The sequence below is a fragment of the Salmo salar genome, chromosome 28, assembly GCF_965601325.2.
Source record: "Salmo salar chromosome 28, fSalSal1, whole genome shotgun sequence".
NCBI lineage: Eukaryota > Metazoa > Chordata > Actinopteri > Salmoniformes > Salmonidae > Salmo > Salmo salar.
In genome coordinates this window covers 17,696,138-17,721,238 of record NC_138318.1, presented here as the reverse complement: position 1 = coordinate 17,721,238, position 25,101 = coordinate 17,696,138, and the positions used below count along the sequence as shown (strand labels likewise).

General features: G+C 41.7%; 2 protein-coding genes and 1 non-coding gene across 3 annotated transcripts; 2 read left to right on the top strand and 1 right to left on the bottom strand.

Moving 5' to 3' along the window:
* The first annotated feature begins 621 nt into the window (after positions 1–621).
* Positions 622–2,075, top strand: neurl2 (neuralized E3 ubiquitin protein ligase 2). Its single transcript, XM_014178966.3, has 2 exons — positions 622–1,579; positions 1,714–2,075. The coding sequence occupies exons 1-2, from the start codon at positions 769–771 to the stop codon at positions 1,827–1,829; spliced, it is 927 nt and encodes a 308-aa protein (XP_014034441.1). The 5' UTR covers positions 622–768; the 3' UTR covers positions 1,830–2,075.
* A 222-nt stretch (positions 2,076–2,297) lies between these two features.
* msrb1b (methionine sulfoxide reductase B1b) lies at positions 2,298–4,341 on the top strand. The gene is made up of 4 exons (XM_045710302.2): positions 2,298–2,468; positions 2,749–2,891; positions 3,060–3,177; positions 3,622–4,341. Exons 1-4 carry the CDS (start codon positions 2,414–2,416, stop codon positions 3,630–3,632), a joined length of 327 nt encoding a protein of 108 aa, XP_045566258.1. The 5' UTR covers positions 2,298–2,413; the 3' UTR covers positions 3,633–4,341.
* Positions 4,342–13,254: 8,913 nt separating this feature from the next.
* Positions 13,255–13,330, bottom strand: trnaa-ugc (transfer RNA alanine (anticodon UGC)). Its single transcript has one exon. It is a non-coding gene; the product is annotated as a tRNA-Ala (tRNA).
* Positions 13,331–25,101: the final 11,771 nt, after the last annotated feature.

The window sequence follows — 25,101 nt, the reverse complement described above, 5'->3', positions numbered from 1 at the left end:
CTGTGGGGTACATTAATATATCATTATAATGACTGATTTACATAAGAATACATTTGCACTGACTATATTTAGAAACCTGATATCAGATAGTACATCTAGCAACATATGAATTTATTAACATATGATACTATGATAATTAGGTATTATCACACAGCAATTAGACAACTCTATATTGCAGTATATTGGCCTAATGACTGATTTACCTACAAATTGTATTCAGACAATGTTGTTCAGACTTTGTTTAGACTTAATAATATAATACTGTAGATCCATGGTCTTATCTGGCTTAAAGGCGTTATGATAATTACACTACTGTATAATATTACATTCTGAAATTAAATGAGCACTTGGGCCCAGGGGGTTCTCTAACTAACCACTCCCCATCCGTCCATGTGTGTGTTTATGGGTCTCCCCTTGCATACCTTGCCATCTGTTGACATATGCAGCTGTTCAAAAATAGCCCTCTCCATGGCACCAGAAATTTCTCTAGGTAGCCAACAGATAGGCACTAGGCTAAGGGCTAGTTGTGTGTATGCGAGTGTGTGTCTGCACAATGACCATGCGTTTACTACCGACTCTATTCAAAATAAGGAAGACACCGTAAGAGCTTTGGATAGAGGGCCACTGTTCACCTTTTGTATGGCTTTGGTTGGGAGTGTATTTGTTTATTTTATTATTTTATTCAGATCCACAGGCAACAGGCCTACTCTTTAGGCATATCATTTCCACTGAAGTGACTGTATCCAGTCCACCAAGTCACTTTGTGACATGGAACCTTTACCTTTTCTTGACCAGTTTCAGGAATTCCACCATATCCATGGAACCAACGTGCGGCTAGACCCTACGGGGACCCAGGCTACCCGAGTGGAAAGCTTTGCCAACGGGGTGTGCTTCAGCAGAGAGCCCCTGAGTCCTGGGGAGATCTTCCTGGTGGAGATCGAGGAGAAGGAGCTGGGCTGGTGTGGCCACCTGCGGATCGGGCTGACCGCCAGAGACCCTCTGACCTTCGAAATGGTGCCTGAGTACTCCCTGCCTGACCTCATGGACCTGGGGGACAGCTGGGTGTTTGCTATCACACGCAACCACAACCGGGTGGTGGAGGAGGAGGCTGTGGCACCTCAGGGAGAGGGGGCAGGAGATGGAGGGTTGGCCGGGGGTCATAGGTTAGGGGACGGTAGGGAAGAGGGAGGTAGGAGGCTACCTAGGCTGGGGGGTGGTGATGTGGAAGAAGAAGCGATTAATCCCAAACCCAAGACGTTCTTCACTGACTCCCACCTGCACATTGAGAAAGTTAAAATCCCCATGGACAAGCTGGTTGGTCGGAGTCGACCCGGACGCTTCAGCCACATCTTGGATGACCTGTACAAGACCAATGCCCTCCCCCCCACTGCCAGACGTAGTCGGATAGGGGTGCTGTATGTGCCCAAAGGACAGGGCCTGGCTGACATGCATGTTGTCATTAACGGAGAGGATATGGGTGCATCAGCTAAGGGCATCCCAATGCTGCAGCCTTTGTATGCTGTGGTTGATGTGTACTCTGCTACAAAGCAAGTTCGCATTGTCCAGGTGGAATATGGATGTAAGTGTCAAGTGAATGAAACCAAAACATATACAATATACATATCCAAATATTTCAGATTGAGGTCGTTGTAGTTTCTATTAATTCGTTTTAACAAGGCTTTTCTTTCTCTCTTTTCTCATACCTTGCTTCAGTTTCCTCCCTGCAGACTCTGTGTAGAAAGTGCATCCAGAAAAACATAGTCCACAGGATGGCTCTGGACTGGCTGGAACTGCCTGAGAGACTCAAACACTACTGCAAGTATGAATGACAGACAGAGCACTTTGGACTGAGCACCTCCTGAAGAAACTTCTCACGAGAGCCGAACTTAAGATCCAAGTGGTTTATGCATTTCAGAAAAGATAAATGTACTTCATGTGTTTATATATTTGAGATCTTCTTTACAATGAATCCCTGGTCTCTTACCAGTTATGTTTTTAATTAATGATTGACATATTATTTTTGGTATGTCAGAGATGCTTTTATGGAAAACTGGTAAATAAATGGATGACATCAACTTCTTATGATCTATTTTCCTCCTATATCTACCATACAGTTATTTGTGTCCGCTGTTCGTGTGTCCTGAAAAGTATTCTAGATGTATCACTTACTTAGGCTACTTGTAACTCACTTGCTTCGCCAGGACTTTCTCCAAGATTCACTTGTTGTCTCACTGTTTGTCCAACACTGACATCTAGTGGTCAAGATTTGAACCGAGGGCAGGCTTGCGTAATACAACTTGGTCACATGTGCGGAAGCTTATCTTGTAGCCCGATCCATTCTGTGCTGGCAGTTTATTTAAGTGTCGCTGTCAAAGCTCATCTCCACAAATAGTGTTCTCTCTTTACATTCAGAATGTCTTTTTGCTCATTTTTTGATGGCGAGGTCTATAAAGACCATTTCAAACCAGGTGAGTATTTCTGTGATTTCTGTGATGCTTTGATTGGTGTTGTAACTTGCTTTTGTTTCAGGATTAAATACTACTGAACTGTTACTACAGGCTAATTAATCAGTTATCTAAGCTGCAGGTTAGGCTACTATTCTTATGTGTTATACAAGGTTTGTATAAAAACCTCACTACATCTAAAATAGCCATTACATGTCTTATAATGCAATATAAATATCTTGTTACATACATAATGTGTATCTTTCCTTAATCATGACTTAACCCCCTAACTGGTTCTTTCTAGGTATGTATGTGTGTTCTCAGTGCAACAACCCGCTGTTCTCCAGCAGGTCTAAGTTCCCCCACTCCTCCCCATGGCCTGCCTTCACTGAGACCATCAAAGAGGACAGTGTCACCAAGATGATGGAGTCACTCACAGCCTTCAAGGTAGGCTGACTCTCCTAGAGATTTACATGAATATCCCAGATTGTGCCTCTAAACCCAATCTTAAATAGCTGTAAATATCAGAGTTGACCTTTAATGGGATTGTTTACCCCAAAATCAGTGTCTCTTCTTACCTCAATAGTGGTGTAATGTTGTGGTAATGGTGTCCAGGTGCTTTGTGGGAAGTGTGGTAACGGACTGGGCCATGAGTTTGTCAACGACGGTCCGGAGGAAGGCATCTCACGATTCTGAATATTCAGCAACTCGCTCAAGTTTGTCCCAAATAAAGGTAACGTGCCAAAAGATTAATCGGAAAAAATAACTGTTTGGTTTATGTATATGTAACAGTGTAGGTTCCGTCCCTCTCTTCGCCCCAACCTGGGCTCGAACCAGGGACCCTTGCACACATCAACAACTGACGCCCACGAAGCATCGTTACCCATCGCGCCACAAAAGCCGCGGCCCTTGCAACGCAAGGGGAACAACCACTTCAGGTCTCAGAGCGAGTGACGTCACTGATTGAAACACTATTAGCGCGCACCACCGCTAACTAACTAGCCATTTCACATCGGTTACATATAGTTGTGTTAATATTAACCTCGTTGAATGAGGATTTGCCTTTGTCAAAATAAAAATGTCAAAATTTGGACTCACATTTGCTTTTCTATTTGAGTGTGTACTAAAATGCACTCTCCTCTCTCTCTTTCTCTTCGCTCTCCTCACCTTGCTCCAGACAAACAGTAAGTCGAGTTGAGGAGCCCAAGCAGGTAGCTGTAGCCTCACATCACAGCCCTGTGTAAGGGACTGGTCAGTATGTGACGTGGACAGGAACAAGGCCCAGGAGGGACACCCTGTACACTGATGACTCTATGACCAGCCTGGAATACAGGGACATTCTAGAGAAACATTATTTTTCCCCAAGATAGTTGTTCTATAGATGTGGTAGTTTTTTCAGTGCATTACAGATATAAAAGCATTCCTTGAAAACCTCTTATAATAAGCATGCAGATTTGGTTCATCTTTAAGATATAGGTTACGTTAAGATATAGGCCTATGGTGGATTATATGCTTTTTATGCTAATCTGCACTCCATTGCTTTGTAGCAGCTCAAGCATGTGAAGCAATTGTAGTTTTTTTTGTATTTAATTATTTGATGACTTGTTTGAATATACTTACCATATATTCCGTAAAAAGGTGACACAGTTGGTGCAAGGTGTCATGTTCTTGAAAAAAAACTCTCTGCAACTTAGCCAAAGACATACGCAGGCTTGCTATCACATCTATGCATTTGATGTACATGTATAATTCTCATTGAAATATCACTTCCTTATATTATTTACATAAATATTGAACAATTAGCTGAATTTTGGTTGAATGGACCATTTGTGATTTAACATTGCTACAGTATATTTGCACATTGAGCCATGTAAAATGGCATACTTGAATTGACTAGCATGATTGCTTATTATTTATATGATCTCGTATGTCATTTATGACTATGAGTCTTCGGTTGTGTGATTCCTATGACATTATTTTAATTAATACATGTTCTAACTGGCAATGCAAATGGAATAAACAATGATTTTTCCGGTATGAATACAATTGCACTGATGAAATGCAGATGCTCATGATTCTATTATATTGATAACAATAAATGACTATAGTTTATTAAAACCATTGCCTCTGTTACATTGTCTCTCATTATTTACTCAGAAATTGAGAAATCCGTTCGAATTGAGGTTATAGACATTTGCAATTCATGTCCAGCTGGTGGGGCCATCTCTCTGTAAATGAGCCACTGAAAGCACCCCCAGCTTGGCGCATCGGATTTTGTATGCCTGGTCGTGGGAAAGGAGTATTTTAAAGTAAGGAAAACACTCACCTGAATTGGCCAGATTTAGGTTGGTGGAACTTGAAGTGTAGATCGTTTTAACAAAAAATGTAGCTGAACATTGCACACCGTACTGTGTTTAACGTCTTCGTGATGCAGTGTATAGTGTGTCACCAACATTTTGGCAGCAAGCTGTCTTTTAGTTATTTGATTATGTACCAAGGGGCCAGGGTTGGTCTCTTTCTCTGTGCCCCAGCTGGAAGTCATTCTGTGGGCCTTGGCAGTGGCACAGACAGACCCTGTGGGGGAAGGAGTGGCCCTGCAGACCAGCTAGACTCAGAGGGGTATCATTTACTGTACCAGCACTACCAACAGACACACTGCCCTCTTACGCATCACATACTCGCTCTTGACATCATGTATCTGAAGCAGTTCCTACTCTGCTGTATGTGTCTTGTGGGAGCTGCTGTGTGTTTTTGTGGATTTCACCACAAGTGTTATGCTTATTTTCTTTAAAAAGATTGATCCTTGTAGTGAACATTTACTGTATGACTCAATGTTTAAGAGCGTGTACTAGAGCCCATTAAAACAAAGCAGAGTTCAGACATTTTTAAACCTATATAATCAACACACTGAAGACCTAAACATGAGTATAAATGCATACATTTTGACCTACGTATCCCTCAGTTACGCCCTTTGAAAACCAACATATGATCTCAACTCCATTAGGGTTAAACTGTCTGACCTGGCTGTTGTCATTGTAGTCAGAAAAGAAGAGGAAGACAATCTGTTTCCCTCCAGCAGGTGACGTCTTTTCGTTGTTTCGCCCACCAAGCAAGGAGTGTTTGCATGGAGGTCAATGAATGTTGAATTTGGCTAATACTTGAGGTTTATTTGATCTAATAGAAGTTTAGTAATGTTTAAGTTGTTATGAGTGTACTAATATAAGTAGGACACAAGACATCCCAGCAACTTTGAGAAAAACACTTTATATCAGACTTGTCTCGAGGTAGCTATGCATATTCATAAAATGAGGCTAGTAGCATCTCTCTCCATTGCATACAGGCAGGTGACGTCAAAAACCCTCATTGAATATTCAAAAAAGGATGACAATAATTAGAAGAAAGAATAGGCGGGAGCTAGACTGCCCGCCGGGCCGCTTTATGGACAACAACTACCATTGTTAAGGCGGAGAGACATGTATCTTGTCAGATATAAATCATCTTTGTTATATTGTTTCTAGTGTCCATTTGCCATACCTCCAAAATCATGTTGCCATACCTCCAAAATGTTGTATTGCAAAAACTGGTTGAATGGTCCGCTGACACCCAGCGGAAAGATTTATTACAGTTCAAGAACCTTAGAACGGGTGCTGTGTGTGTGCGTCACTGTTTTCCGTCCAGGTAGTTATTGCCTATGCTAGTTTTCAAGTTATTTTTTTATTTCACCTTTATTTAACCAGGTAGGCCAGTTGAGAACAAGTTCTCATTTACAACTGCGACCTGGCCAAGATAAAGCAAAGCAGTGCGACAAAAAACAACAACACAGAGTTACACATGGGATAAACAAACGCACAGTCAATAACACAATAGAAAAATAGAAAATTCGATATACAGTGTGTGCAAATGGAGTAAGGAGGTAAGGCAATAAATAGGACAAAGTAGCAAAGTAATTACAATTTAGCAAATGAACACTGGAGTGATAGATGTGCAGATGATGATGTGCAAGTAGAAATACTTGTGTGCAAAAGGGCAAAAAAAATTTCAAATAACAATATGGGGATGAGGTAGGTAGTTGGATGGGCTATTTACAGATGGGCTGTGTATAGCTGCAGCGATCGGTAAGCTGCTCAGATAGCTGATGCTTAAAGTTAGTGAGGGAGATATAAGTCTCCAACTTCAGCGATTTTTGCAATTCGTTCCAGTCATTGGCAGCAGAGAACTGGAAGGAAAGGCTGCCAAAGTAGGTATTGGCTTTGGGGATGACCAGTGAGATACCTGCTGGAGCGCGTGCTACGGGTGGGTGTTGCTATGGTGACCAGTGAGCTGAGATAAGGTGAAGCTTTACCTAGCAAATACTTATAGATGACCTGGAGCCAGTGGGTTTGGTGACGAATACGTAGCGAGGGCCAGCCGACGAGAGCATACAGGTCGCAGTGGTGGGTTCCTTGTCTCCATTCGTCCACATGGCTGTGCTTTGCTACCAAATCTAATGAGTTGATAATCAAGTGTATTATTGCTGGGCTGGAATAGAAGTCTGCTCACCCAGTAGATCAGGGAGTGGAGCAAGGTTGGCTAGGGCTCGTATGGAGTTTTGTTTGTTCACTAGAAATCATGCTTTAGTAATAATATCCTACTTGTTACTACTCAATTATCTATTGTTATTTAGACTAAGATATCTAATCTTTACATACCAGTTAGCTTATTTGTACATTTTGATTCTTTCAAGTGAAGTGTTTAAAGTTGTTTTAATTGTTAAACTATTTTTCAAAATGAACTTCTGTCAATGTTGATTAATCACTATATAGACAAAAGTATGTGGGCACCCCATTAAATGAGTGGATATGGCTATTTCAGCCACACCCGTTGCAGACATGTGTATAAAATCGAGCACACACTCCATAGAGAAACATTGGCAGTAGAATGGCCTTACTGAAGGATAAGCTAGTGACTGGGCTAACACAGCCAACCTTTTAGGTCAATAATATGCTGTTTTTATTAACATTTTGTTGGCTTTATAATCATGAAAGAAATATAACTAGCTAGTAGCTAGCTAGTTAAACCTAGGTAGCTTTATACCTAGGTAGCTTACAAGGTTAGCTGACTGTTCTCAAAACAAACCTCATTGTTGCCATCTACTTCCTGTCCCTCATGCTAGTCTTTACAGCCAAATATCACTTCAGAAACGTCAAAATGTAAAATATTTATATGGCCAGCATTGTAGATCATTTCTCCCCTCTTGCTGCAGCTATAGCTCATCTCGTAATAACAGAAATTCTGTGAAAACCAGTGTGCTGCAAACATTGTAAAATGCAAGCCATTTGATTTGTTACGAGGTGTCACTGATTTACACAGGGTTCCGACCCCTCTTCAGCTTATTTCTGCCATGGAAATTCCCCAGGCTTTGCGACGAGGCTAGTGTTCCTAGCAGTGATGACAGATCCAACACATGACTCTGCACTTTCACTCTAATTACATGTTGAAGGAAGGCTTTAACACCTTCGCCACGCTGATCTTCAAAACGGGGAACCCACAGGGGTACATGCTCAACCCCCTCATGTATTCCCTGTTCACCCATGACTGCGTGGACACGCACGTCTCCAACTCAATCATCAAGTTTGCTGATGACACAACAGTGGTAGGCCTGATTATCAACAATGATGAGACAGCCTCCAGGGAAGAGGTGAGAGCCCTGGTGGAGTGGTGCCAGCAAAATAAACTCTTCCTCAACATCAACAAAATGAAGAAGCTGATTGTGGACTTCAGGAGACAGCAGAGAGAGCACGACGTGGCCACAGCGGAGAGGGTCTAAAGCGTCAAGTTTCTCGGCTTGTACATCACTGACAACCAGTGATGTAGTGCTAAAAAAAGGTGGGTAAACTATAAACTCCAGTGGGCGATCGAGATAAGACGAACAACCACTGATATAAACCAAAATATATTACATTTTCAGAACTCTATTGTTTGATTGCATTTTCATGCAGGTCTTTAGGCAAGAAGGCCTAATGTAATTTCCTGTAGTTAACAATGACACAAAATGCACATCCCTCCCAAAATAGTTAATTTGGCCTGGACACCAAAAAAGTCCAGAAAAATAGGATGTGCAGATGTTTATATTCAACTTTGTTATCTTTTTAATTACGTTCATGCTCTTAGTATCTTAAGTGAGCTGCACTGCAATTCAGTGTTCTATATTGTAAACTGATAAAGTGCACGAGTGTAAAATGCCCTTAGTGGACTATAAAATGTTGTATTCTATACCCATTTGAAGAGAAACAAGTTATAAATGTCACATCCTGACGAGTATAGAGGATATTTTGTTATTGTAGTTTGGTCAGGACGTGGCAGAGGGTAGTGTATTTATGTATTACGTTTTTTTGTTTGGTCACTGGTTTATGTGTGTTTTCTATGGGTATGTTCTAGGTTAGTTTTTCTATGTGTAGGTTGGGTGTTGGACTCTCAATTGGAGGCAGGTGTTTCTAGTTGCCTCTGATTGGGAGTCCTATAAGTAGGTGTGTGTTTTGTTTGTTCACTTGTGGGTAGTTGTTTGAGAGCACTGCTTCTGTTGAGCCTGCGTCTCTGTTCCTGTCTGTAATTTGTTTATTGTTTTTCCGTGGTGTTTGCATTTTGATGAATAAATATGTTGAGCACGCAACCCGCTGCGCTTTGGTCCCATTCTCTCTTCATTGACAGTTGTGACAATAAATGTGTTTGATGAGAATAAAGATTGTCTTATGGGACCCCATTTAAATTTCTATGTACATAGTCATTGAACACTGGCACATTAAAACCTCTGTGGGATCGGTGTCCCTAAACCGGGACAGTTGTTTCTCAATATGCGATAATGTGACTAGAATGACGTTGTAAACACAGCCAATTCCGGAACATAGACATGTCTTATATGGGCAGAAGGCTTAAATTCTTGTTAATCTAACTGCATTGTCCAATTTACAGTAGCTATTAGAGCAAACAATATCATGCTATTGTTTGAGGATAGTGCACAACAACAAAACACTTTTATCATGGCAACTGGTTTGATACATTCACCTCTGAAGGTAAATAATATCTGAATGTATGGCCTTTCTCTTGCACGTCAAAGATGATAAAAAAATAAGAAAAAAAGATAACATGTTTATTTCTTTGTATTATCTTTTCCCAGATCTAATGTGTTATATTCTTCTACACAAATTTCCCATTTCCGCAAACTTCAAAGTGTTTCCTTACAAATGGTATCAAGAATATGCATGTCCTTGCTTCAGGTACTGAGCTACAGGCAGTTAGATTAAGGTTCCGATCCTTAAAAGGTTTTAATAATGTTTACATACTGTTTTACCCACTTTATATGTATATAATGTATTCTAGTCATGGCTCGTCCTATAAGAGACTGAACATCACTTCACAATCCTGGGTAGTGCAGGCCAGCCAAACACAAAGCAATGTTTTGACTGCCTCTCGAACACAAAACTGTTAGGTAAGACACAAACGGGATTGAACAGTGTATTCTGTTGTGGCATACATACATAAACAACCAGTTGTGCCATGCTGTACTCTGACATTGATCTCGGTGTGAAGAGCTACGTGACATTTTTCCACCAGAGGGATTGACCCTCATATTAACTGAAACTGTGTAAGACATTACGTAAATAAATGTTTACTCAGCAGTCAAATGCACCAAATACTGTGTGCACATGAGTCAAGTTCAATGGTTTACGCAGTACTGTCTGGCCCAGTCATTACAATGCAACTCTCTCAGTCTTCTTAAAGCAGAGTCATCTACAGGACTTGAGTTGAAGGTGATTTGAGGACACTGCTGAACCTGAGTTAATGAGCTTGATCAAAGCAGAGACTTGTCATGCATTCATCTGAAACCACAGTCGCTGAAAATCGAACACTTCAAATAGATTATGTATCTAAAAGTATTTTAAACTAACATGTCCGGTAAAGTGGGGGGATGAGGTTAATGTTTGATACAGAGGTAACATTCAGAAAAGTGTGAAAGTCTTAGCTACACACCAGAAAAACAGGAATATGCACTTGATGCGCTTATACTGTACTTAGTACAGTACACACTGCAGCTGCTTTTACCCAATAGGTATCACTGAGGACAGGGACACAAATAAAGTCACCAACCCTAGCAGTGAGACAGCAGGTGTGTCTTGGTTATTAGTGTACATGGGACCTACAGACCCGCATACTCCATCCTTCACACACACGCACACACACACACGTGCACGCACACGCAGACACACATGCACACGCACACACACACACACACACACACACACACACACACACACACACACACACACACACACACACACACACACACACACACACACACACACACACACACACACAGGATGATCTGAACGTTAGATAACTGGGCAGCAGAAATGTGTAATCAGGGTACAGCTGAAGAAAATAGACATCACTTCACAATTCTGGGTAGTGCAGGCCAGCCCGACACAAAGCAATGTTTTGGCTGCCTCAGAGAAGTATGCGTCTCGACCACAAAGCTGTTAGGTAAGCCACAAACTGGTTTGAACAGTGTATTCTGTTGAGGCAGACGTAGACGACCAGTTGTGCTCTGACATGTAGCTCTTCACACCGAGATCAGTGACATTTTAGCCACAGGGATTTACCCTCATATTAACTGTAACAGTTATGTGTAAGATATTATGCAAATCTACATTTGCTTAGCAGTAAAATCCACGAATACTGTATGCATGTGAGTCAAGTTCAATTGTTTACGTAGTACTTTCTGGCCTAGTCATTACAATGCAACTCTCTCAGTCTTCTTAACCTCTCTGGGGTATGTGGGACGCTAGCGTCCCACCCGCGGGACACACTATTCAACAGCCAGTGAAATAGCAGGGCGGCAAAAACCAGAAATACAGCTCAAATGAATCACTAACCTTTGATGATCTTCATCAGATGGCACTCATAGGACTTCATGTTACACAATACAAGATAAAGTTCATGTTTGATGTATAGCATTAATCTTTAGGATGTTTTTATCATAAATCTTCAGTAATATTCCAACCGGACAATTCCAATGTCTTCAAAAAAGAAAAGGAACACAGCTAACTCTCACGTGATCGCGCGCCACTGAACTCATGTCATTCTCTCAGTCATCTGACTCCAGGACCTCTTATTCTCTCCCCAGTCACAGTAGAAGCATGAAACAATGTTCTAAAGACTGTTGGCATCTAGTGGAAGCCTTAGGAAGTGCAAAATTAACCCTAAGTCACTGTATACTGTATAGGCAATCACTTGAACAACTACAAACCTCAGATTTCCACACTTCCTGGTTGGATTTTTCTCAGGTTTTTGCCTGCCATATGAGTTCTGTTATACTCACAGACATCATTCAAACAGTTTTAGAAACGTCAGAGTGTTTTCTATCCAAATCTACTAGTGATATGCATATCCTACCTTCTGAGCCTGAGTAGCAGGCAGTTTACTACGGGCACGCCTTTCATCCGGACGTCAAAATACTGCCCCCTACCCTAGAGAAGTTAAAGCAGAGTCATCTACAGGACTTGAGTTGAAGGTGATTTGAGGACACTGCTGAACCTGAGTTAATGAGCTTGATCAGAGCAGAGACTTGTCATGCATTCATCTGAAACCACAGTCGCTGAAAATCTAACACTCCAAATACACGGCAGGTAAAGTGGGGTGATGAGGTTAATGTTTGATACAGAGGTAACATTCAGAGAAGTGTGAAAGTCTTAGCTACACACCAGAAAAACAGGAATATGCACTTGATTACATTTACGTGAGTCATTTAGCAGACACTTTTATCCAGAGCGACTTACAGTAGTGAATGCATACATTTCATACATTTTTTCTCCGTACTGGTCCCCGGTGGGAATCAAACCCACAACCCTGGCGTTGCAAACACCATGCTCTACCAACTGAGCCACACGGGACCTTAATGCGCTTATACTGTACTTATTACAGTACACACTGCAGCTGCTTTTGTCCAATCGGTATCACTGAGGACAGGGACACAAATAAAGTCACCAACCCTAGCAGTGAGACAGCAGGTGTGTCTTGGTTATTAGTGTACATGGGACCTACGGACCCGCATACTCCATCATTCACACACACACGCACAGACGCACACTTACATCACAATGCCGTCGTCATGGGAGAGTTCAAGCACTGTGTTGTCTGATTACTGCCGTTAAAAACACCTGTAAAGGTTCAAACGGAAATGCCTTGTCCCATAGGGGTTCTACACTAAGGGTATTTACACACCTGCGTGTACAGACAGATGTAGGATCTTCATTTGAGCCAGTTTGTTACAGCAGGAAAATAATCTGGCAGCAACAGAAAATGTGAATTATTATGTGGATTATAATTAATGGATATTTTGTTAGGGGTTGATACATTTTTGTAAGGGAAAATCAAGCCTGAAATTTCAAAGTGGAAATTACTACTTCAGATGCCTTTTTAAACCTTAAATACACTACATGTTTTACATTTTCTGCTTTGAAGGAAAGTTCTCCAGCAACAGAGTGATCAAATTAAGATCCTACATCTGTATATCCACACCACCCATCCAGGACATGTTTATATTTGTATTTATTATGGATCCCCATTAGCTGCTGCAGACAGTTTGTTGGTGATGTGAATGTATTCAACCCTACATTCCTGTAGTCCACAATCATTTCCTTTGAGCTGCATGCCAGTAGTTCAAACAGACAGCTTGGTGCATTTAACATTTACATTTTAGTCATTTAGCAGACACTCTTATCCAGAGCGACTTGCAGTAGTGAATGCATACATTTCATACATTTTCTTTCCATACTGGCCCCCCGTGGGAATCGAACCCACAACCCTGGCGTTGCAAACACCATGCTCTACCAACTGAGCCACACGGGGCCGGTTAACATGTCAATACCTCTCACAAATACAAGTAGTGATGAAGTCAATCTCTCCTCCACTTTGAGCCAGGAGAGATTGACATGAATATCATTAATGTTAGCTCTCTGTGTACATCTAAGGGCCAGCCCTGTTCTGAGCCAATTGACATGTTCCTAAGTGGCACCTGACCACACGACTTAACAGTAGTCCAGGTGCGACAAAACTAGGGCCTGTAGGACCTGCCTTGTTGATAGTGCTGTTAAGAAGGCAGAATAACGCTTTATTATGGACAGACTTCTCCCCATCTTACAGTAGCTACTGTTGTATCAATATGTTTTGACCATAACAGTTTACAATCCAGGGTTACTCCAAGCAGTTTAGTCACCCCAACTTTTTCAATTTCCCCAACTTTCTCAATTTCCACATTATTCATTACAAGATTTAGTTGAGGTTTAGTTGCTTTTAGTTTTTGAAATGTTTAGGACTAACTTATTCCTTGCCACCCATTCTGAAACTAACTGCAGCTCTTTTTAAGTGTTGCAGCCATTTCAGTCGCTGTAGTAGCTGACGTGTATAGTGTTGAGTCATCAGCTTACATAGACACACTGGCTTTAATGAAAGCCAGTGGCATGTTGTTAGTAAAGATTGAAAAAAGTAAGGGGCCTAGACAGCTGCCCTGGGGAATTCCTGATTCTACCTGGATTATGTTGGAGAGGCTTCCATTAAAGAACACCCTGTGTGTTCTGTTACAGGTAACTCTTTATCCACAATATAGTAGGGGGTGTAAAGCCATAACACATACATTTTTCCAGCATCAGACTATAATCGATAATGTTAAATGCCGCACTAAATTCTAACAAAACAGCCCCCACAATATTTTTATCATGAATTTCTCTCAGCCAATCATCAGTCATTTGTGTAAGTGCTGTGCTTGTTGAACATCCTTCCCTATAAACATGCTGAATGTCTGTTGTCAATTTGTTTACTGTAAAATAGCATTGTATCTGGTCAAACACAATTTTTTCAAAAAGTTTACTAAGGGTTGGTAACAGGCTGATTGGTCAGCTATTTGAGCCAGTAAAGGGGGCTTAACTCTTCTTAGGTAGGGGAATGATTTTTGCTTCCCTCCAGGCCTGAGGGCACACACTTTCTAGTAGCCTTAAATTGAAGATATGGCAAATAGGAGTGGCAGTATAGTCCACTATTATCCTCAGTAATTTTCCATCCAAGTTGTCAGACCCAAGTGGCTTGTAATTGTTGATAGACAACAATAATTTTTTCACCTCTTCCACACTCTTCCATGCTTGTCTTTCATAATTAGGGGAGATATACTTGGATGTGTTGTGTCAGTGTTTGTTGCTGGCATGTCTTGTCTAAATTTGCTAATCTTGCCAATGAAAAAATTATTCAAGTAGTTGGCAATATCAGTTGGTTTTGTGATGAATGAGTCATCTGATTCAATGAATGATGGAGTGGAGTTTGCCTTTCTGCCCAAAATTTCATTTAAGGTGATCCAAAGCATTTTAATAGTTTTAAAGCATTTATCTTTGTTTCATAGTGTTGTTTCTTCTTCTTTTCTTCAGTTTAGTCACATGATTTCTCAATTTGCAGTTGGTGGCTTTCAGCCTGAGTAGAGAAATCCTAACTGCCATTTTCGTAATTCCTACAGTCATTTTTAATCCCACTAACATGCTAAAATATTCTAGAACATTTTAGAAAATGTTTACTCCGCCAACATTTGAATTAGCAAGACAGTGGATAGAGGGGTATTTATTGGATTAAATAAATACATCTCTATCCACATCATTCTAAGCCTGCAGGGGCCCTCACCTGTCAAATGGGACAGGATCACACCACATCTGGGCTGCGTTAGCCTCCATTTCCCCCAATGGGTGGCTGGCATATAGCCACATCCATCTTCATCCTCTGACATGCTGTATGCTGCCCCAGACCGCACCACATAGTCCCATGTAACCCGCATAGTCCCTCAAGACCACACACACTCAGCAATGCATCAAATACCATGATACAGGGGACAGGCTGTGCCTGATTAATGGTCAATTTACAGTCAAAGAAAATAGTATTGACATATTTCAAATCCATATAGGATTTGATATGAAGTTAGAAATCGACAACGGAACAAGATGACTTATCGCCTTTGTGTCCTTGAGGTGGATTTAATCATAGTTTTATTACAAGAAGGCTAAGTTGGACCTTACACTGCACTCTACTACTGTGTGTGCATATAAAGACTCACACATTCAAATGAACTTATAATTGACAATATGCTTGTCATACTACAGTGTAAAGGCACCCAATGTGTTTTCACACAGAATGCATCATGCTTAGATGTGTGTAACTAAACATCTGCAGAGTACATGTAGGCCACAGTAAATATGGAGTCACTTGGCCACTTACACAGATTTGCAGGTGTTATAGCAGGTTCAGTGAAATGCTTCTCTTACTAGCTCCAACAGTGCAGTAAATGTCACGCAAATACAATACAAATAATCAAAAAACCTAAACAAGATACTGTATAAAGAAATGACAAATGGGACCAATTAACTATCCAGAGTAGACATAGAGTGAGCATTTGTCAGAATCGAGAATATAAATACGTGGTGTGTATAGACCAGAATATGAATACATCCAGAATATAAATACGTGGTGTGTATAGACCAGTATATAAATACACCCAGAATATAAATGCATGGTGTGTATAGACCAGAATATAAATACACCCAGAATATAAATACGTGGTGTGTATAGAAGGTATATAATTTGGAAAAGAGAATGGTATGTACAGTAGTACATTATGTATATTAGGATGAGCTATGTCGAGAATACAGTATATACATACACCGTGTGTAAACAACAGTATATAAACAGAATATGAGTTGACCTGAATGAAATGGTTCTGTACAGTACATGGGGCATTAGTCTCAAGGCACAGGACAGTGTACCGGGCAGGTAGCCAGCTAGTGATGGCTGTTCAACAGTCTGATGGACTGGAGATAGAAGCTGTTTTTTAGTCTCTCGGCCCCAGCTTTGATGCATCTGTGCCGTCTCTGTCTGCTAAGAAGGTAGCAGAGTGAACAGACCGTGGCTCGGGTGGCTGATGTCCTTGATGATCTTCTTGGCCATTCTTTCACACCAAGTGGGGTACATTTCCTGGAGGGCAGGCAGCGTGCCCCAAGTGACGCACAGTGCAGATGTCGTACCAGACGGTGATGCAGCCTGATGGAATGCTCTCGATGGTGCATCTCTAGAGGTTTGTGAGGGTCTAATGGGCCATGCCGAATTTCTTCAGCCGCCTGAGGTTGTAGAGGCACTGTTGCGCCTTCTTCACCACGGTGTCGGTGTGGTGGGACCATTTCAGGTCTTCAGTGATGTGCAAGTCAAGGAACTTGAAGTTGGAGGAAGGATCAAAATAGTTCTGTTATCTCTGGCAGAGATTGGTTGTGGTTGTGGTTGATCCTTCATATTAGTGACAGTCTATTTGTCTAAGGATGTTTCGTCTCTATAGGATGTGAGTTAGGGACACAGTTCACAGATCAGTTGGAGGTAATATATAACATGCACAGTAGATGCTGTTGGTAATATAGTATCACAATTTTTATTATATATAGAGTATACTGTATCTATCCACATTCTATTCTTTATTTGCTTGGTGAACTATGCACATCCTTAGACCTGCTTGGAGAAATCCTGAACTGTAAACTGTCATGGTCAAAACATGTTGATACAACAGTAGGTAAGATGGGGAGAAGTCTGTCCATAATAAAGCGCTGCTCTGCCTTCTTAACAACACTATCAAAAAGGCAGGTCCTACAGGCCCTAGTTTTGTCGCACCGTGACTACTGTTCAGTCATGCGGTCAGGTGCCACAAAAAAGGAATTAGGGAAATTGCATTTTGGCTCAGAACAGGGCAGCACGGCTGGCCCTGGGATGTACACAGAGAGCTAATATTAATAATATGCATGCCAATCTCTCCTGGCTCAAAGTGGAGGAGAGATTGACTTCATCACTACCTGTATTTATGAGAGGTATTGACATGTTGAATGCACCGAGTGGTCTGTTTGAACTACTGGCACACAGCTCGGACACCCATGCATACCCCGAAAGACATGCCACAAGAGGTCTCTTCACAGTCCCCAAGTCCAGAACAGACTATGGGAGGTGCACAGTACTACAAAGAGCCATGACTACATGGAATTCTATTCCACATCAAGTAAATGATGCAAGCAGTAGAATCAGATTTAAAAAAACAGATAAAAAAACCCTTATGGAATAGCGGGGACTGGGAAGCAACACAAATATAGGCACAGACACATGCATACACACACACGCAATAACATACGCACTATACACACACATAAACATGGATTAGTACTGTAGATATGTGGTAGTGGTGGAGTAGGGGCCTGAGGGCACCCAGTGTGTCGTGAAATCTGTGTATGTATTGTAAAACATTTTTTTTATTGTTTAACTGCCTTAATATTGCTGGACCCCAGGAAGAGTAGCTGCTGCCTTGGATCCATAATAAATACAAATACAAATAGTATTCAATGCATTCAAGACTAAATAGGTTGGGTTTCCAGAGTTGCTTCTGCTAGACATGTATCTCTGCCTCATCCTGTCACTACTTAGAGGAAGGCTGTGGTAGTGAATGTTAGTAAACATCACCTCTGATTCCTGTCCTGTAGTGTTATCTTTCCTATGAGAGAGATAACCTTGAAACACATCAACCGAACCAGGGGAAGACTTCAAAAGAAACAATGTCCCAGACCATGGCGATGCGGGCCCTGAAACTATTTAATCAGGTTATCTCCTCCTTCCCTCTGCAGGAACCTGGAACTATGTCTGCATCCCATATGGCACCCTATTCCCTATATAGTGTCCATAGGGCTCTGGTCCAAAGTAGTGCACTATGTAGAGAATAGGGTGCCGTTTGTGGGAGTTTAACTGAGGAGAAATACATTATGTAGCTCCTTTTCTGAGTCAAGCTGTTGAACAGGCTCACAATAGTTTGGTTGATGATTAAAAAAAAAAAAAAATTATCATACAACTCATAGACCCAAGGTCCTGCAGAATCAGGATCACGTAATCACATTTGAATATCAAACATAGAGATACATTTACTCTTTTCCAAAGAAAAACATACTGACATAAATCTCAGTCTCGTTACTCATTTTTATTTGCATTTTGGTTTCTAGAAGTTTCTCTGAAATGGTTAGCCACCATGGACACTTTTGTTTATTTATGGATAAGCTGGTTTGTGATACATTCTCTTTCTCTGTGGAAGCCATCACAGACGAAGAAGAGACCAGCATGATTACAGGCCTCTCCTTATTCCATAGATGACATCATAGATCATATCATCGAGTGGTTTGGGATTCTCTCTGTATGTGTCCCACTATGCAGTAATGTACATGAAATGCATACTGTATTGTTGAGCTTAGGCTAAGTGGTCAGATTTGTTGCTGGAGGGAAACATCAGGTCAAGAACGACCCCATGTGTACATACATGCATGTACACATACCGCACACATACACAGGCATGCAGGCAGGCAGGTACACAAACAGCCACACACACACAGTATATGTGGTACACTACACACACACACTTCATGTGGGTCCATATGCTGTCCACTGCAGGTTGTTACGGGTGGTCTTATCACGGTGAATTACACCTTTCAGATAACAACCTATCAAAGCTGGGCTAATTGCTTACTCCTGTAGACTAAAGGCCAGATGCTCTGTTACCTCTGCGGTTGTTTTTCTATTTGACTTGTCGTCATGATTTCATCGTTCCTGGGAGTGCGTATTGTCCAAATTTAGTTGTCCAAGTTCCCAAGATATGTAACTTTCAAAATACACAAATCATCCCCATATGATGCAAAACTCAGCATCATATGATGCAAAACACAGCATCATATGATGCAAAATGCATCATACTGGGATGATTTCTGTATTTCGAAAGTTACATACCTTGAAAACTTGCGTGCTGACAAGCAAAACATGTTGGGACTATGTCAACAATGGACTAATGATAGAAGTACCAACATAGTCTTCCTGTAACTGCTGTAAATCTGCCACTCAGTCACATTCATCTGCTTTTTCCATCTAGCAGTAGTAGCAGCAGTAGAGATGTACTTCAGGCCTCTAGATTTCCAGTGGTTCTCTCCCAATGTTGTGTCTGGCTCTCCAAACTGTATCACACCTGAGGGGATATCTTATCCCAATCAAAGGAATGAGGTTAGATTTCAGATTCTAGTTGTGACAAGCTGCTGACAGCACGGTATGGTGCTGGTACAGAAAAACTCAACTTTGAATTTAAGACCACTGTGCATTCACCCCCAGTCCCTACATAGAATGTCAGTTTTATAAGGACTTAACCCAGTAATCATGGTCAAAGTATTTGTTTTAACGTGAGGCCCTGACTGTTTTCACTCAGCATAACCCAGCTGATGGCCTCAGCTATTTCTCTTTCCAAACCTAAAGGCTGATCTCAAACAATTTACATAAAGTTATACATATTAGTTTACATTAAGTAATGAGTACGGCGAAACAATCAGACCAGAAGTGAACGGGAACATCTCAGGGGTCAACTTCACCCCTTCTCCTTTTACTAGAGACAATGAGGGTACATAACCACAATGCAGTGCAGTAAAGCAGTTAATGGTGGTTGGTCAGGCATCAGCTTGGCTCTCCCAGCAGCAGCTGCCTCCACGCCCTCTTTGTCATCTTTAATCATTTCACAGGCTGATAAATATTTGTTATTATTCCCAAAATTCTCACATCTTACAGGAATATGTTCCTGCATGGGCATGCCTGGCACTTACTTGTACCCTGAAAACTGCTCCCGTTTGAAAGCATTTTTGCGCTGCTTGCCTGCTAGCCCTGCGATAACTATACTTAGCCAGCTAACCGCAGTACTTTGCCCTGCAGTTAGGGCTGAGAGAGTGTGAGAGAGAGAGAGAGAGAGAGAGAGGATGCTGGGATCTTCAGTCCCTCCCCTCCATAATTAGAAGAGACTCGTTAGTTTAGAGGCAGTTTGCTCGTTTGCTATTCAGCTGTTTTGAGCAAACATGGTTGGCAAGACTGCCCTACATAACATTATAGATAAAATCTACATAGGCCTACTGTTAAAGCTGAATGGAAACAACATCTTGCAGAGATTGGAAAGACACTAAAGTTTATGGAGACACACTAAAGTTCACTCAGGTGTTACCACAAGGATATTTCCCTCTGGTTTCACTGTGTTCAGTGCAGCCCTTGCCATCGGCACCTCAGGGGGGTGATGATATTGACTTGATGTTTTCTAAAGAGGACTGTGAGAACAGGGGAAGCTGATAGGACATGGCTGCACCTTTCAACAACTGTCTTTTCTCTGCTGGATAAACAACCAGGGAGCAGCCAGATCGCTTCCTTCATTACAGCAGGCTCCAGTTCTTTGAAAGGGATGAGCTGTCGGGTTCAGCATGATGTGTCATGGCCCCTTTTGTCCTGTGGTGCCTGTATATGATCCCTTATGACAGAAGGGCTCACTAGGTGTGTGTGTGTGTGTGTGTGCGCGCGCGCGTGTGATTACTGTCCCTCAGAGTGATGCCAGAGCAGACATTCCATCCAGGTGACTCAATAGGCCAGTTTCAAGAGCACCTCTTCAGCAGATAGCCCCATGCATTGTATCTCTTGTAGACCTGTATCATATTGACACAATACTGTCTTTCTCCTACGGGACAACTGTACCAGCTCCCTATCTGTCATCCTCTTCAAAACGTTAAACTTGAGAAGTGTTGCTCATACAGTTTCACCAGAGACAGTGAAGTTCTAAACCATTGTGTAAAGCTTTAAAGCATTGAACAAAGCTATTATGCTGAAACAGAGAAGTATTTTTCTATCACAAAACGGAACTGTTTGGTAGTCTGCCACCTCCTTCCCAAACCCTGATCCATACATTCCAACTCAATGTCACTTTCAGCTTCGATGAAAGAGGATTTTGGCTCCTCATGACACGACAAGCGATAACGTTTATATTTCTGTAAACAATAACACGTCAGTATGATCATAAAACAAGTCTGTAGTTGTGTCTATCCTCCTTAAGCCTGAGGGGATCTGAGTCGAGGAGACGTTTGAAATGGATCCTCTCTTTGAAGAGCCAGGGCAGATCGTCATAGGTACTTACCCAGGACGACAGACCATAATAATCTGCTGCCAAGCTTTATACAGCCGCTTTCTTTCCCACACCTAGCACCTTACACAGGCTGGTAGGAATTCAACACGGGAGGTGTGTGCGTGTGTGCGTGCGTGCAATACAACTGACCATAAAACATATTTTAATTTGAGTATTATTTATCTATTTATCAGTTTGACCAAAGTAGCAGAGAGGCAAAGAACAGAGAAGCAAATCCTGCTGTTTTTCAACATTCAAAACAGATCAATATGGAAGAGTACTCAAAGAGTCAGTGAGCTAAATCATTTATTTTAGCTTTAACGACTGGATCACATTGACAGGCTGCCAGGTAAGAGTAACAGGTCAATCAGGGGAGAATGACTGCCCCCTCGCATTGAGGATTTCCAGTTAAAGGCCGACCGCGGTACTGCAGACATTGTTTCCAGAAAAACAGGATCCCCCATTATAGTGAATGGGGAAATGTCGATCTTCGTAGTCAATATTCGTGGATATAAAAATAAAAAAAACACAATCATGGCACCAATAATTGCTTCTATTTCACCAGATGTATGTCCTTGAACCGATTACTTTCACACACAGACAAAGTTATAAGGATAATTTGTGGCTAATGGCAGTCTGCAGTACCTCAGTCAGCCTTACATTTCAGCTACTCCATGAGAGGGGGCAGCACTGAGCTAGCCTGCAACGTCGCTTCCTAGAGTAGCTCAAACTGCGCATGCAATGCTTCCTTTTGCCCTCAGAACAGCCTCAATTAGTCCGGGCATGGACTCTACAAGTTGTCGAAAGCGTTACACAGGGATGCTGGACCATGTTGACTCCAAAGCTTCCTATAGTTGTACCAAGTTGGCTGGATGTCCTCTGGGTGTGGTAGACCATTCTTGATACACACAGGTGTATGTGTGTAGCTTTACACAATGTCCGGGTTTGGCCCAGGGTAGGCCGTCATTGTAAATAAGAATTTGTTCCTGACTTTCCTAGTTAAATAAAGCATCAATGAAAATTGTCTCAAGACTTAAAAATCCTTCTTTAACCTGTCTTCCCCCCCCCCTTCATCTACACTGACTGAAGTGGATTTAACAAGTGACATTAATAAGGGATCATAGCTTTCACCTGGATTCACCTGGTCAGTCTATTTAATGTAAAGAGCAGGTGTTCCTAATGTTTTGTCCATTCAGTGTAGATGGGCTGTCATGTAGAGACTCATTTGTCTTCCAACCAACAGGTCAAAGTCTTCCCCACCTGACATCAGTGAATCCCCGACCCTATCTCCTCTTTTTGAAATCCCAAAAGGATGTTGCTGAACTTTAACATTCTATAACAACACAACTTTTGCATTGCAGTTAATCCAATTATTCATTTTGTCATGTCAGACTGTGTCACCAGAGGCTTGTTTTCCACTCTGCTCACATGGTAGACCCAACAACACCACAGTCTGCTGCAGATAACAGATGTGCTGATGATTAGTTCTCACACATTATGTTAACATTAAGTGTTTTCGGTGGGCAAAATCATAAGCAAAATGTTTCATACAGCTTACTATCGGTCTCCTCTCTGAGGTCTCTGCTCGCTCTTTTTACATCAATGAGTTATAGAATACGCTAAACATCCCTGTCTCATCTTCTATCTGAACTGGATGTATGACATTGGTAGCTGATGAAGAGAGAACTGAGTCTGAAAGGAAGCATTGAAATTAAATGGGCTGTCCAGATCCGTCTGAAATGGGTTTCCACAAGTCTGATTATATGAACTGCAGCCATGTTATCACTACAGCATGTCTCCAATATAACACAGTAGAGTTGACTATGGACTGATGGGCTCCAGTCAGACACAAGGAGCACAGATTGAACAAGGACAGAATGTGAATATGAATGTTCAAGCATTACTTCTGCCCTTAAATAAATGTGTCATTAATTGCTGTTCCTTTCTTAAACATGTATTAGAGTGCAGCTTCCTTTTTTTCCCCCTTCTAAGTTCACTAACTATCAAGTCTGCATCTTATTAACTGTGTGCGTGTGTACGTGTGTGTTCAGTTTCAACCATTCTGATTGGTAATGTCTGTGGTAATATCAACTTTACTGGCCCATCCTCCAGCCTTTCTCAGTTAACAGAGGAAACCCTAGCCCTTTGACAAAACATCTATATTGTAGTAGAGATCCAGTTTCAGGAGTCCTTTACTCCACTTCGTTATGGCCGTCGTTGAAGAGACTAGACCAAGGCGCAGCGTGGTTAGTGCTCATCATGAATTTATTAAAGATAGAACACTCTAAACAAAAAAAAAACCCCGACAGCCAATCAGTTCTGTCAGGTGCAAAACACTAAACAGAAATGAACTACCCACAAACACCAAAGGAAAACAGGCTGCCTAAGTATGACTCCCAATCAGCGACAACGATGTACAGCTGTCCCTGATTGAGAGCCATACCAGGCCAAAAACAAAGAAATACAAAGCATAGAAAAAAGGACATAGAATGCCCACCCAAATCACACCCTGACCAAACCTAAATAGAGACATAAAAAAGGCTCTCTCAGGTCAGGGCGTGACACACTTGTTGTTTTCTTTACTCATTTACTTCCTTGTCGCTTTTATCAGCAGCAGCTGGGCTGGGTTTCTAGTACTTTGATTTCCTCCAATACTTACTGCATTCTACCTGATGAAAGAATATGTAATACCACAGATGAAATTACTGCAGACTACGATCATCTTGTAGTCTAGCTACACTGCTCTGACTGTAGGCTGCTGACTTGAGAAAGTTGACCTGAGAGAAACTGATGGTTGTCTGTCTGCATTTTCACCATTGTCTCTTGAAGAGGGAGAAGGTTTGTTTATACAGCATGCTGGTCACACACACAGACCTTCAGCTGACCACTGACTGCACCTGTCTGGCCCTGTTATAGCAGGAAGAGGTTCATTTGTGTGTTGGGCATGGCTGGCTCCATAGGGTGTGTGGCCAAGGAGGGCTAGCAGACAGACAGGTGGCTCCATAGGGTGTAGCCCCTTTTACAGCCCTGGGTGGGGACAGGGGTAACCCCTACCCCACAGCCCACACAGACACACTGACCACAGTAAGCCCCAAACAGAGGGTTTTAAACAGCACTTCACATAGACAAATCTAGAGATTTTTTTATTATCCTTTTTACATTTAAATGGAAAAACACCATATTTCTAAACAAACTGTTATTTCTTGGAAGATAACTATATATTCTTGAATTAGCCTACATAGTAATTTAAAAAGCTATTCAATCACATTATTATTTGTGATTTATCTCAGTGTGCCAGTTATTCGTGTTATTTTCAGAATCATGCCTGAAAATGTAAGGGGAGGGAATTTGACCAATAGGGCGTGGATTCACACCCAGAAGGAAAGGGGTGTGTCTGTAGTCTGGTGATGGGGGCCAGAGGGCTGCGCGCGAGCCAAGGGAGAGGAGCAGGGAGCAAGATGGGACAAACTCCGTTTCTCTGAGCACTGTGCACTTTGGACAAGTTGACATTGACCCAGTTAGGCCTACAAATATTTATTTCAACAAGAGTTATGTGTTATTAAGTGGATGATTAAACATATTCATGGATTTTTTTTAAGTGCGCAATGGCACGAC

What these genes read in the sequence shown, in the direction of transcription:
- neurl2 (XM_014178966.3), top strand. Translation starts at nt 769, where the DNA reads ATGGAACCTTTACCTTTTCTTGACCAGTTTCAGGAATTCCACCATATC. An exon ending in TGTCCAGGTGGAATATGGAT is followed by an intron (nt 1,580 to 1,713) that starts GTAAGTGTCAAG and finishes ACCTTGCTTCAG; the next exon opens with TTTCCTCCCTGCAGACTCTG.